This window comes from Somniosus microcephalus, chromosome 6 (assembly GCF_052327205.1).
Source record: "Somniosus microcephalus isolate GS21.2 chromosome 6, FLI_Smic_1.0, whole genome shotgun sequence".
In the NCBI taxonomy this organism is placed as follows: domain Eukaryota; kingdom Metazoa; phylum Chordata; class Chondrichthyes; order Squaliformes; family Somniosidae; genus Somniosus; species Somniosus microcephalus.
The window spans coordinates 244965209-244980387 of NC_140992.1; the positions used below are offsets into that span (position 1 = coordinate 244965209).

A 15179-nucleotide genomic window follows, 5' to 3' on the forward strand; every position below is an offset into this window, starting at 1 on the left:
CCATATCTTTAGAATTAATAAATACGTTTTTAAAAAACTGGAAGCAATTTGGCTTGGTTCACTTGGATTGGTTCAGCAGTATCTGAATGTACTGCAAATTTAGATGTGTTGCACATGTTCAGCTAGACGTTTCCACTTTTTTGCATTTTCGCCTGTTCTAAGAATGTCCTCTGCTATTTTGTTAGTAAAACATTATAGATTTGCGCTGCCATGTCATTATGGTTGCAAAGTGATATTTCACCGCAAGATGTTTATGTCCAATATACAGTCTCGATAGGGTATGTTTTTCTGTCTTTTATTTTGTTAAATTGATTTTAGTGACAGATTATTTCTAAGTACCATGGCCCAGTAATTCCGGTCCCAACGCGTGAGTACGGACAGGGTACTCACGCGTGGGCCCGTTGGAAGTGCTGGATTTCAGCATGCACAGCGCATGCGCGGGAAACCGGCATTTCCTCCAAGAGGTTCAGAGGTCCAACGCGTGCGCGCAGGACTCTGCACGCACGCGTTGAACTTCCTTCTTTTTGACAGGTTTGCCCGTGTGTCAGGGCCTCAACTTTTTAGAAATGTAAAAAGGAGATGTAAGGACTTGATTCTTTAAGGTAAGTGGTCTATTATTTAAAATTATAACATTTTTTCCACAGCTTTATTGTTTTTAAGGACTTTACAGTAAGGTAAGTTTATTTTTAGACCCGATTTCTTAAAAAATTATTTTTTTCAAAAATTTGATTAATTGTTTAAAATAGTTTTTAAAAGTTATTTATAGTTCATTTAATTAGCGGGATGTTTTTTAAAATTTCATTTAAAGTTTAAGTAGTGTTTTGGGCACCCGTAGTTTTCATGAGTTTGACAGTTCTTACTATCAAACTCATGAATGAAGTTTTCCCTCCCCTGATTGGCTGCCCAGTGTTCACCTGATCCCAGCCAGCACATCGAACTAACTACGCTGCTGGATCAGGCAAGCACAGCGCGCCGACAGCTGAACCGGGCCAGTGACAGGAATTCCAAGCAGGCCCAGGCTTCAGCTGTCAGCGCACCGGGTAAGTGCACATCGGGGGCTTGCACGCGCGGCAAGCCCCCGAACCTAATTTCTGGGCTTATGTTATTACACATTCAGCGTATCATTATAGTAAGCCTGTTGGGCTGGTACTTCATTTAAAATGTTTTATCTCTTCCATTTACTTTTACAGGTCCTTTCATAAGGAAACATAGATTAATTAGGGTAAGTTGTTTTAATTAGTAAATGTACATTATTTGATTACTTATACACACCTGAAATTTCCTCCAGGAGTAATGTTTATGCCGTGCTTGTAATGGGGTTACTGAAGCTTCCCCGGCCAAAACCATTTTACAATGTGTACCAAACCTGCAAATCATGTCTTATTGCCTACATTGGCGGAATATCCTAATTGATTGTGGGAGAGGGAAGATTAAAGCCCACTCCTGGTTTTGTCCATCAAAATAAGTGCTGTGATGGAGAAGGAGCGAGGCCACTGTTATCCATCCATTCCTACCTACAATAACTTAATGGCATTACTTCAGGTCAGTGCCCATGATCTGTGATCAGGGAACCAAGCTTTTCTCTCCCTTTTGTAACACATTTAACCAGCAAACAATTTAGAAACTTGTGGTTATTTTCACTGAAGAAATAAAGGTTACGAACCTAGTCTAATAAATTATAGTTACAGTACTTTTAAATAATATCACCACCCAGAGTCACCCTGCCCCTAAGATGATCGTACCACACATCAGTCTCAAACAAGTCAGTGGGTATTTGATTGTCCAAACTGCTAAATGGGGCTCCAGCAGGGATTTGAATAGGATATATTATTTTGAGATGATCATTAAAGTAAATCTGAGAACGAACAACATACTGTTTGAATGAAAGAAAGACTTGCATTTCAGTAGCACCTTTCACGTCCACCGGACGTCTCAAAGCGCTTTACAGCCAATGAAGCACTTTTGAAGTGGAGTCACTGTTGTACTGTGGGAAACGCGGCAGCCACACAGCAAGCTCCCACAAACAGCAATGTGATAATGACCAGATAATCTGTTTTTGTTATGTTGGTTGAGGGATAAATATTGACGAGGACACTGGGGAGGACTCCCCTGCACTTCTTCGAAATAGTGCCACGGGATCTTTTACGTCCACCTGAGAGGACAGATGGGGCCTTGGTTTAATGTCTCATCCAAAAGACGGCACCTCTAACAGTGCCGTACTCCCTCAGCACTGCACTGGAGTGTCAGCCTAGATTTATGTGCTCAAGTCTCTGGAGTGGGACTTGAACCCACAACCTTCTGACTCAGAGGTGAGTGTGCTGACAACTGTGGCTTTGAAGTGGCTTGGGACACTTTTCTACATTAAGGGTGCTATATAAATACAGGTTGTTGTGTTGTTGTTATTAAATTCTGACCAATAATCTATCCCTTATTAAACCCAGCATTGGGAGTTGAAATTTTAAGTCAACACATTACAATTTATTTCAAAACAATGATGTCGTCCTCTCTTTAGATAAGCTGTTCCACTGGATGTTATCATGAGCTGAATAGATATATAAGAAACAGGAGTAATGGCGAGCAGATAAAATTCTGATGATTTGTATTGTGTGTTTAGCTTACTGTGCATTTTATGCAATTTCAGCAAATTAATAGTTTCAATTTTTGTTTTCTTACAGTTAAAAAGAAACCGGTACGAGAGCCATGAGAAACTGTCTCGAACTGACAGCCCTTCCTCCCCAAAAATCACCACTGAGCACCTTTTCCCACCAGGATCTACCACCAGACGCCTTTCTTCATCAGCATCGGCCACTAAAGACCTTTCCCCTACAAAGTTATCATCTGCAGCTCTTTCCATCCAAACAGTTCCACCTACCTTAAAATATCCTTCACAAATGTCCTTGAGTACACAAATTCCCACAGCATTTGCTTCAACTAAAGGGACACGGGGTGTCACTGCAATATTTTCTTCTGCAACAACACATTCCACAGTGACAGATTTAGGTGTTACAGCGAATTACAATCCATTCGATGTCTTCATGTTTTGGACACTGAAGGGCTCTTTTGAGGTAGGTGATACAGCTTCATTCTTGTGTAATTTGTTTTCATGAACAGTGCTGAGGCCATTTTTTCTCCATTCACCATTAATAGGAAGAAATGCCAGCCTATTGTATTACAATATAAGAAAATCTAGAGTGCAAAAATGCCATTCTACCTATCAAGTCCACTCCATCCAGAGTCCACAGATGACTATTCTATCGCGGACGTCCCTCGCGCACCACACTGTTGCTCCCCTATTTTAGGGCACACTAGTTTACTTCTAACTCCACGATCTCTGGGAGTGTGCTCCACATATCTACTCTTTTATGCAGAATTTTTTCCCTTGCATGCACTAAGACCTGGACGATGTTCAGGCTTGGGCTGATAAGTGGCAGGTAACATTCGTGCCACAGAAGTGCCAGGCAATGACTATCTCCAACAAGCGAGAGTCTAACCTCCGCCCCTTGACATTCAATGGCATTACCATCGCAGAATCCCCCACCATCAACATCCTGGGGGGGTCACCATTGACCAGAAACTTAACTGGACCAGCCACATAAATACTGTGGCTACAAGAGCAGGTCAGAGGCTAGGTATTCTGCGGTGAGTGTCTCACCTCCTGACTCCCCAAAGCCTTTCCACCATCTACAAGGCACAAGTCAGGAGTGTGATGGAATATTCTCCACTTGCCTGGATGAGTGCAGCTCCAACAACACTCAAGAAGCTCGACACCATCCAGGACAAAGCAGCCCGCTTGATTGGCATACCATCCACCACCTTAAACATTCACCCCCTCCACTACCGGCGTACCGTGGCTGCAGTGTGTACCATCTACAAGATGACTGCAGCAACTCGTCAAGGCTTCTTCGGCAGCACCTCCCAAACCAACAACCTCTTCCACTTAGAAGGACAAGGGCAGCAGGCGCATGGGAACACCACTGTGATGAAATATGCCATTCATCAGGCACTGTATTCCCTGTGTTTAGTTTAGTTTCAGTTTCATTTCCTTACCTGTATTGTATTGTGTGTAGGGCTCCGCCCATACCTGGCCCCTACTTAAGCAAGCCCCAGCGTGTCTCACAGCAGTACAGCAGATCTCTGGATGAGAGACACTTCTCCAATGTGTATTACTTTCTGAGTTAATAAAAGCCTTGCTTTGCTCCGTTAACGTCGAGTCTCGGATTCATTGAGGCACATCAATTTTATTAACTCAATTTTCAACGCAATGGACCAACTCTTGAAACCCGAACGTTTGGATTTGGACCCGCATGCTTCGGACGCATCAGAACGATTTGGACACTGGTTTAAGTGTATGGAATTCTTCCTGGACAATTCCGCAGCCATCACAGGCGCTACGGACGCTGAGAGTATGAAACTCGGAATCCTGCGGAATTGGGTAAGCCACCGGGTTTACCCCCTCATCCAAGACGCCGACACGTACCCGGCCGCCTGCGACATCCTAAAGGCGCATTACCAGCAGCCTACGAACGAGGTGTACGCTAGGCATCTGCTCGCTACTCGCACACAGCGACCTGGGGAATCGCTGGATGAGTTCCTAGTCACCCTGAAAATGCTTGGCAAAGACTGCAAGTGCCAAGATGTGAAAGCTGCAGTGTACACTGACGAGCTTGTTCATGATGCCTTTATCGCAGGCCTCAGCTCCACTTACATCTGGCAGAGACTACTGGAAAAAACGGGATTGGACCTGAAACAGGCTGTGGACACAGCGCGATCCCTGGATGTGGCCCAGAGAAACTCGGACGCCTACTCTTCGGCCCGCGCCGCCCACGCCGCCACGTGTGCACCAAGGGCGCCGCCATCTTGGAAGGCATCTTCCCCACCCGGCAGCCCGACACCGTCGGGGCCCCGCTCTCCCCCCAGAAGCCCTACGACAGCCGCGATGCATCGGGGCCCCAACTGCTACTTCTGCGGGCAGCCGAAGCACATCAGAAACCTGTGCCCGGCGAAAGGCACCACCTGCTTTAAGTGCGGTAAGAAGGGACACTTCGGGAAGGTGTGCAGAGGGAACCCCGCTGGAAAACCCGCCACCGCCGCATGTGCACCGTGGGAGCGGCCATCTTGGACGCCATCTTGCCCGACCTCGTGGGGTCTGCCATCTTGTGAGCAGACAGCGTGGACGCCATCTTGTCTCGATCAGGGCCCTACAGTGGCATCGGTCACAGTGGACCAGACCAGACCGCACCCGCTATCCAAACCAATGGTGGACATCGAGGTAAAAGGGTGCGGGGTTAAATGTTTAATTGACAGTGGAAGCACGGAGAGTTTTATCCACCCTGAACTAGCACAACAACTCTCTCTAACGGTGGTCCCTGCTCGGGGCACCATCTCTATGGCTGATAAAACCCAGACATCGACCATTATGGGGTACTGCGCGGTACAATTGTCCGTTAACGGAACTGTATACGATAATTTTAAATTACTAATCATGAAGAATCTATGTGCGAGCGTGATCTTGGGCCTGGATTTCCAGTGCCACCACCAAAGCATCACGCTCAATTACGGTGGGTCCCAGCCGCCCCTCACAGTGTGCGGTCTGGCTACCCTGAAGGTAAAGCCGCCTTCACTATTCGCGAACATTACTCCCAACTGCCGGCCAATAGCGACCAAAAGCAGGAGGTACAGCTGGGAGGACAGGCGGTTTATCGCGACCGAGGTTGACAGGCTCCTGAAGGAGCGCATTATCGAACGCAGCAGCAGCCCGTGGCGCGCCCAAGTGGTGGTGGTGAGGGGTAGCGAGAAGAAGCGGATGGTGATAGATTATAGCCAGACGGTTAATCTATACACCCAGCTAGACGCCTACCCGCTACCCCGCATATCCGAGATGGTGAACCAAATCGCCCAATATCGGGTGTTCTCCACCATCGACCTCAAGTCAGCGTACCACCAGCTCCCTATCAGACCAGAGGACCGCCCGTACACCGCCTTCGAGGCGAACGGACGCCTCTACCAATTCCTCAGAGTCCCCTTTGGGGTGACGAATGGGGTCTCGGTCTTCCAGAGGGAGATGGACCACATGGTCGATGACCACCACTTGCAGGCAACCTTCCCCTACCTCGACAATGTCACCATCTGCGGTCACAACCAGCAGGATCACGACTCGAACCTCGAGAGGTTCCTGAAAACCGCACAAAAACTCAACCTCACTTACAACGAGGACAAGTGCGTTTTCAACACCACGCGCCTCTGCATACTAGGCAGCGTGGTGGAGAATGGGGAAATCGGACCAGACCCCGACCGATTGCGCCCCCTACGGGAGCTCCCCCTGCCCAACACTCCCAAAGCCCTGAAAAGGTGCCTGGGGTTATTTTCTTATTATGCCCAATGGGTCCCCAACTACTCCGACAAAGCCCGCCCCCTCTTGAAAGCATCCTCTTTTCCGCTCTCTGCTGAGGCCCACGCCGCCTTCAAAAGCATTAAGCGGGATATTGAGCGGGCCACGCTACAGGCAGTGGACGAGAACACTCCCTTTCAAGTGGAAAGTGATGCGTCTGACTTTGCCTTGGCGGCCACCCTCAACCAGGCGGGGCGGCCCGTAGCTTTCTTCTCGAGGACCCTCCAAGGGCCCGAGATCAGACACTCCTCCGTGGAAAAGGAGGCCCAAGCCATCGTGGAGGCAGTGCACCACTGGCGGCACTACCTAGCCGGCAAACGCTTCACCCTACTTACCGACCAGCGGTCGGTAACGTTTATGTTCAATAATAAACAGAGGGGGAAGATTAAAAATGATAAGATTCTTAGGTGGCGGATCAAGCTCTCCACCTTCGAGTATGACATCATTTACCGGCCAGGGGCCCTTAACGAATCCCCCGCTGCCCTCTCACGAGGGATGTGTGCCAGCGCCACCGGGGATCGGCTACAGACCCTCCACAACGACCTCTGCCACCCAGGGGTCACACGGCTGTTCCACTTCATAAAGTCCCGCAACTTACCCTACTCGATTGAGGAAGTTCGGTCTCTGACCAGGAACTGCCGCACTTGCGCTGAGTGCAAGCCTCGGTTCTACCGCCCAGATAGAGCCCACTTAATCAAAGCTACACGGCCCTTTGAGCGGCTCAGCTTAGATTTCAAGGGCCCCCTCCCGTCAGTCGACCGCAATGTTTACTTCCTGAACATTGTGGACGAATACTCCTGTTTCCCATTCGCCTTCCCCTGCCCAGACATGACCAGCGCCACGGTCATTAAATGCCTCAACAGCCAGTTCTGCCTGTTCGGTATGCCGAGCTACATCCATATGGATAGGGGGGCGTCCTTCATGAGTGAAGAGCTACGCCAGTACATGCTGTCCAGGGGGATCGCCACGAGCCGTACCACCAGCTACAACCCCCAGGGTAACGGCCAGGTGGAGCGAGAGAACGGGACAGTATGGAAAGCAGTCACTCTAGCTCTAAGGACCAAGGGCCTCCCTATCTCCCGCTGGCAGGAAGTCCTCCCAGATGTGCTCCATTCGATACGGTCGCTATTGTGTACTGCCACTAATGCCACGCCTCATGAACGAATGTTTGTCTTTCCCCGGAAATCCACCTCAGGCGTATCCATGCCGTCATGGCTCTCCACCCCAGGTCCGGTATTTGTACGAAGGCATGTGAGGGGCCACAAGACGGACCCCCTCGTGGAGCCAGTGCACCTACTCCACGCCAACCCCCAATACACATATGTCCGGCACGCCGACGGAAGGGAGGACACCGTGTCCATAAAAGACGTCGCCCCAGCCGGTAACGACAACAACAGCAACAACGATCACAGCAATTCTTACCCACCCACTATCCTTTCACCACCCCCGGAAGAACATCGACCAACGGTGCCCCCACCAACCACCCCTTCAACAACCCTGGCGGCACCCCCGGCAGAGACCCAGGAGGCCACCGGGGACACCCAGCCGACACCCGCGGCACCACAACAGCTACGTCGGTCACAGAGGACTATCAAACCCCCGAACAGACTAAATCTGTAGAAGGGGTGAATGTGATGAAATATGCCATTCATCAGGTACTGTATTCCCTGTGTTTAGTTTAGTTTCAGTTTCATTTCCTTACCTGTATTGTATTGTGTGTAGGGCTCCGCCCATACCTGGCCCCTACTTAAGCAAGCCCCAGCGTGTCTCACAGCAGTACAGCAGATCTCTGGATGAGAGACACTTCTCCAATGTGTATTACTTTCTGAGTTAATAAAAGCCTTGCTTTGCTCCGTTAACGTCGAGTCTCGGATTCATTGAGGCACATCAACCACCACCTGCAAGTTCCCCTCCAAGTCACACACCATCCTGACTTAGAAATATATCGCCAATCCTTCGTCGGTGCTGGGTCAAAATCCTGGAACTCCCTCCCTAACAGTACTGTGGGGGTACCTTCACCACACGGACTGCAGCGGTTCAAGAAGGCGGCTCACCACTACCTTCTCAAGGGCAACTAGGGATGGGCAATAAATGTTGGCCTTTCCAGCGAAGCCCAGATCTCATAAGCGAATGAAAAAAAAAATTCTAGGCTTGTGAATTTTGTATTTGTGTCCTTTAATCTTTAGCTTGATGTTGCAGTTGAATCGTTTGTTTATTTCATCATCTATACCTTTTGTTATTTTGAAGTCCTGTCTCGTGTTTCCCCTCAGACTTTTCTCCAACAAAAATAAGTTTGTCCCCTTGAGTCTTTCTCCACAACTTAGTTCTCTAAGGCCTGGAATCATCTTGGTCCCTCTTCTGTGAACCCGTTCTATTGCACCTATTTATTTTTTTAGGTAGGGTGACCAAAACTGCATGACATAATCCAGAACTGGCCTCAACAGTGATCTGTTTGTTCATGTACTTGTGCATTGTACAATGACAATAAAGTTGAATTATTATTATTATTATTATCAGTGATGTAAAAAGACTACTGAGTGCTTGGTTTGAGTATAAAACAAGGCTTTAATCAATTGTTTCAAAACCATGAGATTTCTAGTTACATCACTAGTTCCTGGTTACAGAAACATCCTGAGCAAGCTGGGCCCACGCCTGAGTATTTATACTCCTTGGATGGCGCCACCAGCTGGCCGCCCAGTGTTACTTCATGAGTCGTGATAAGATTCATGACAATCCGTATAACATGTAATTTTTAGTACAGTACCCAATTTGTCTTATTAATTACCTTGGCTCAGACTGACCAGATGCTTTCAGAGTATGATCAATGATCACTCTTAAATTGTTTCCCTTTTCAGTTTGCCAATGGAGTAACAAAATAGGACCCTTTCATTTAATGCGCTTTTACTGTTACTGTTCCTATAAATGCATTAGCCCACATTTATCCACATTAAAATCCATCCGCCATTTCCTAGCCTATCCACTCAATTAAATGTAATGACGCTGGCTGCTGCAGAAACCAATGTTCCATATCATTCACAGATATTGTACAATAGCAGGGGTCCTGGAACAGATCCCCGTGGAACTCTACTCATTATTCTTTTGAGTATTACTTCTGGGGACTGTTGGACTGTAGATGGGTTTATTTTAATTTGCCAGTGTAACTGGTTTCACTGCCTGTTTTATATGACTGAGGGAAATCCAAGTCATGCTGTCTATTTAATAGACCATTAATGTCACAAAGCCGCCACCAACGGCATCCCTGAAATTGGCTGGGGGGCTGTAAAATAAATGAAGCAACGAAACCCACTTCAGAGGTTATTTCTCTGGCATTTGTGGAGGCAGTGCCACCCCTGGGTTACAATAGAAACATTGCTCTAGTAGGCAGAGGCTGCCAGCCCCTTGTGTCCTCCAGCTGGCTCAGTTCCTCCTGCACAGGCCAGCACTACTGTCCTCTGGCCTGGACATATCTTCGGTGACCAATTTGGAATGTGCGTCAACCAGAGAACAATGTCGAAAATGGAATTAATAATGACGCAATTCATGCACAAATTCGCTCGTACACATGTTTTTATGCTGTTACGATGCTTTAGAATCGGTCTCGCAAGAATATCAGCAGTTAAAAAAAACACTTTTTTTTAAGTGCTATCACATCAGCTGCGTGAGTGTGATTGTCTTTTTAAATCAATGTTGAATTGCATGCACTACCATGGACAAGGGCACACTCAGTTTTACTCACCCACTGATCTGCATCTTCTCCTCTGTCGTCCGTGGAACACGGATAGAGCTAATGCCGAGAAGAAGTTCATTACCAGTTTCCTTCTCTTAACTGTGGAATAGTTGTAACAAGGGACAAGAGAAAAAGGTAGAAATCTGGGGAATGTGACATGATTTCTAATGAATGTGTTTACGTTTCTCCTGAAATCATTTGGACCTTGACAAGCTGATGGAAGAGATAATGGTGAACTTCTTCTATGCAGTAAAAAGTGTAGGTGATTTGGTAAAAGTAAAACAAGCTTCAGCATTCCTGGAAACACTGACCAGAAACCACAGTAAACTGACATCTACAGCTCAGGTAAGAAGGATTCAGCGTGCTCGGTTATTGTAAAGTGTAGAATTTAACTGGGAATTTATTAAGTTTAATACTGCAATTAAATTACAGGTACGTAGTTGCCCTTTGTCTCCAGTAAAATCACTTTTTATGTAAAAGCTTGGTCAAACAAAAAAGTGCTTTGTAAACAGGATTGGATGTAACAGAAGTGGCTGTACAAGCCTATCTGCTACAAACCTGCATCAATTATGTCATGAAATAAGGAAAATGTCTGGTGAGGAAATGATGGGGTTTAGGTTAAACAGACCCGAGTTTTAGTCCAGCCCAAGCTGATAGGATGAAAGTGTCCTCAGTGAACTATAAGGGTCCTATATATGATGAGTTTGGATGGTCTCAATCCAGTCCTTAGTGAACAGGCCACAGCACAAAACCACTATTGAGTAGATTGGGCCGATACTCTCTGGAGTTTAGAAGAATGAGAGGTGATCTCATTGAAACATATAAGATTCTGAGGAGGATTGACAGGGTAGATGCTGAGAGGTTGTTTCCCTGGCTGGAGAGTCTAGAACTAGGAGGCATAGTCTCAGGATAACGGGGCCAGCCATTTAAGAGCAAGCTGAGGAATTTCTTCACTGAGGGGGTTGTGAATCTTTGGAATTCTCTACCCAAAAGGGCTGTGGATACTGAGCCGTTGAGTATATTCAAGGCTGAGAGAGATAGATTTTTGGACTTTAGCGGAATCAAGGGATATGGGGATCGGGCGGGAAAGTGGAGTTGAGGTTGAATGGCGGAGCAGGCTCGAAGAGCTGTATGGCCTACTCCTGCTCCTAATTCTTATGTTCTTATGTTTTTACTACTAATTCAGAAATAATTGGTACTCGGGGCCCAATTCCTCTTTTCCCCCCCAAAAATAAGATAACTGACTGTTTTTCTATGAAATTAGCGAACCTTTAATAACATTACTGGGTCATGTGATATTGAAATGTTGAGTTTCTGGGCAGCAATTTCATTAACATCAATGAAAAATAGCAACCAATCATGGCATACCTACAATAATAGTCCATTCTCAAGCAACTAACCAGCCACTTAAAACAGTATAAATGTCAAAAAGTTAGTTAAACCAGCTGTGATGTGCGCCATGTTTGATGAAAATGACTGAAGGGCAAATGAGAAAAAGCTGATTTAACAACAAGGCCCCTCAAGTGCTTGTAATGGAGCAATGCATGGATAGATTTGGTGCATAGTCGCGGCCCCTAAATATGCATAGAAGGTGATAAATACACAAGCAAGGCAGTATATTACTGACAGAGTGAATACTGTCTCAGTGACTCAGAGGATCCGGCTGGAAGGTTGGAGGAGGCTGCATGACGTAAAAAGCAGAGCACAAAGACGGAGTATTACTGTAAAGTGTCAGCACAGGACGTATATGAAGGAAAGTGATAGTTATAAAGATATATGCAAAAAGGGTTGCTTGTTACAAAGTGTTCTCCTCACCCATGCCAAAACCTCACACAATCTTGCAGCTTGTTCCTTACATCTTGTGCATACCCCTGTCTCAGGATGGTGCACCTGCGAGATGTAATATAGAAAATATATGAACATTTTGCCACACTCGCGTCAGGCCATAACACTTGAAACCATTTTAGAACAACCTAGTTGGGTTGCAGGTTGTGTACATGTCTGTCACTGCACATGTGCTTCTTCAACTTCCAACCTTTCAAGATGATTTTTCTGCCGGGACAAGCGGATGCCACCCGGAGAGCTCAAGCTCAACCTGGGGAGCTCAATCTCAACCTGGAGAGCTGCCTCCTTTGTGACATGTCCAAGAAGCTTTAGTGGGTTCAGTGGGTAATGGTAGGTCTGTGCCACCCATCTTGGTATCATAGTGCTGGGGGTAACCTTTCATTATAATCCTCCATTAAATTTATCCAAAACATAAGAAGAATCTCTTTGTTTCTTTGTTTAAACAAAGAACAAACAACGATGAGTGCTAAGATTGAAATATCCATTTCAAACACACCCATACATCTCCCGTCTCTGATGTACAGCTCTTGTACAATACATAGACCATGCGCTGTAATTGGCCCCTTGTTAGTAAGGTTTGTAAAAATTGTTTGACGTAAAGATGAGTATCACCACATCTCCAATATATTTCAAAATTTATACCAGGTTTAGCTGGGCCAAAGTGAACCTTTTGCCTTGTTCCATATACTATTTAAAAACCTCTTGATGGAACTATCTTAGTGGTGAACAAAATGTTTCCTTTATCCGGTAGTTCCTAGTTAAGCCCATGTTGTAGAATGTCTAGGAGTAGAATCATTGTACAGTTCCCTTGGTTTAGAAACCCATGTGTATAGGGTTTTACAAAGATATGCAGGGGTACATTTTGGTCTCGGACCATTTTCGGGCTCAGACTCATCCATCTGGGACGCCTAAAAAAAGGGCCCCACGAATTTATCAGTGAGACCCACGTCTGTGTAGATTGGGTGCAGCCCATCCCATTGCTACATTGCTATGCTTTGCACCTGTTTTATGCTTGATAAACTGGTGTTCCTTTTGTCTAGCATTTCAGCTTAGAACCCCAGCCATACAGCTCCCTTATAAGTGATGTATATTTCCTGCACAAGTGATGTCTAGCCCTTGTATGATATATAATAAACGTGCACTGTAAATGGGCCCTAACTAATTACTTGGTTATCCACTTTTGTCTCCACATTTATTGGTGCTGATGGGAATCATTTTTCTAGCTCCCTTACATGCAGTGAAAGAATGTCAACAGTTAATTTAGAAAATAAAAGGATAGCGTGATCTAAATATTTATTCAGCATGACTTTTTTTGATTTGATTTCATTCAGTTGGACTCTTCAACTTTCTCTGCAGGTGAAAGCCTATGAGGTGCTTCAGTTCCTGAGTGCACAGCTGTTGTATCTACAAGATAAAGGTGGTAACTCTTCTGAAAGAATAGTCTCGGCTGCCGATTCTCAGTTTCATACAGCTGATCATTTGTTTGAAGCTATGGAGTCAGAGACTGCAGCAAACATCAGCACCTCTGGAAAGGTACAGTACCTGTGTGAGTGCTGTTCACACTGTGTGTGACTAAGGATAGAGAAGGGAAGGGTATGGGGGAATACAAACACACGATAAATAAAACTTGCATTCATACAGTCCTTTTATTATGCTGAAATATCTCAAAGTGCTTCACGCAATGAATTATTTTTGAAATGCAGAGACTGATACGTGTCAAATGCAATATGTTAATATAAATCCACACCACACTTTCTTTGCCTTTAGTATATCAACAACTGGACGCTTCAAAGACAACATTACAAATAGCTGCAATCTTGAGTATCTTAAGTAATAAACAGCTACAAGATAAAGTGTAATATGCAAATTAGCAGAAGTTAAAATTATTAACATCCTGAAAGATTGGTTTTTGCTCCACGGAATACACCATGTAATCCTGCCAAACACCTGTTGAACTGTTCCTATAAAATCATGACCCCAATAATATGCCATAACACCAGTCCATCGTACACTGGTGACTTCACTCCAAACATGAAGAAGGAGATTGTGACCGTCAAATTCCAGCAATGATTCTGCGGGCTCATTGATTGAACTTGGCATCCTTGTTGAACACATTTGCAGTTAGATCAGCAGATTAAAATTTCCAGCACTTTGGCAACCTGCAGTGGTCGGCGGGGGGAGCTCCCTGGAAAATGGGAAATTTGATAAACATAACTGCAGATCTTCTCGATTTCACACTTTATTTTAATTATAATTTCTGATTCATATCTATATATTTTTACCCGTTTCAAGTCATACAAAAGCATTCATTAGGCTGCATTTTAATAAATTACAGCACCTCAAAAGTTTAACTTAATGCATCAATTAGTTATGAATTCAGAATTCAGATTTTCTAGAATTTTTCTAAATTTACCCCATTCAAGTGTATTTGGTTTGGTCGGCCTGTGCTGCCTGTCTGAAGTTATTTCCCCTGATTTCATCCATTTTGGCTCTCCGATTTTTCTCTGCATATAAAAGTCAATGAAGTGCTCTGTTCCTGAGCACTTTGTTATATCTGCACGGTTCAGGTGATAACTTCCTTGCCAAGAGACTAAAAATTCCTGATGATGTACAACTGAAAGTTTGGGAAGGAATAATCCAAATCCAGAGTTTGTGTTCAGATTTCCCATTTGATGGAAAGTTGTTTTAGCTCAGCTGTACAACCAATCTGACCATGAGCTGCATGCCGAAAATACACGGCAAATGCAATAAGAAGACTCTTACCCCAATTAATTAATTAAAAGGACGAGATTCTATTATCCCTGTCCATAAAAGGACAAGTGCCAACGTTTGCATTTAGAATGGCCCAGAAATTCAGGTCGGGGGCTTCCTGCGGGTGCAAGCCCTCGACCTGCACTTAACCTAGCGCGCCGGCCGTTGAGCTGTGGGCCCGCATGGGATTCCGATCCTGGGCCTCCTCCAACGGCCGGCGCGCAGTGCTTGTGTATCCCAGGGGCGCAGTTAGTTCGAAGCGTCCCCTGGGATCACGTGGGCCATGGAGAGCCAATGGTAGCAGGGAATGCTTCATTCATAAAATTGACAGGAAGAGCTGTCAAACCTATAAATACTATAAGCCCCAAAACATCACTAAACCTTCAAATACATTTTTTTTAAATCACATTTTTAAAATAAACTATAAATTACATGAAATAACTATTTTAAACAATAATTTAAATTTTT

The 15179-nt window shown here is 45.4% G+C and overlaps 1 protein-coding gene across 1 annotated transcript in view; it reads left to right on the top strand.

Moving 5' to 3' along the window:
* LOC147116614 (polycystin-1-like protein 2) overlaps positions 1–15179 on the top strand; it is a 135851-nt gene that overhangs the window by 33943 nt on the left and 86729 nt on the right. The window contains exons 6-9 of the mRNA XM_085991701.1: positions 1191–1222; positions 2676–3065; positions 10329–10460; positions 13317–13493. Coding sequence (XP_085847827.1) covers positions 1191–1222; positions 2676–3065; positions 10329–10460; positions 13317–13493 — 731 coding nt within the window. The remainder of the gene's footprint in view (positions 1–1190; positions 1223–2675; positions 3066–10328; positions 10461–13316; positions 13494–15179) is intronic.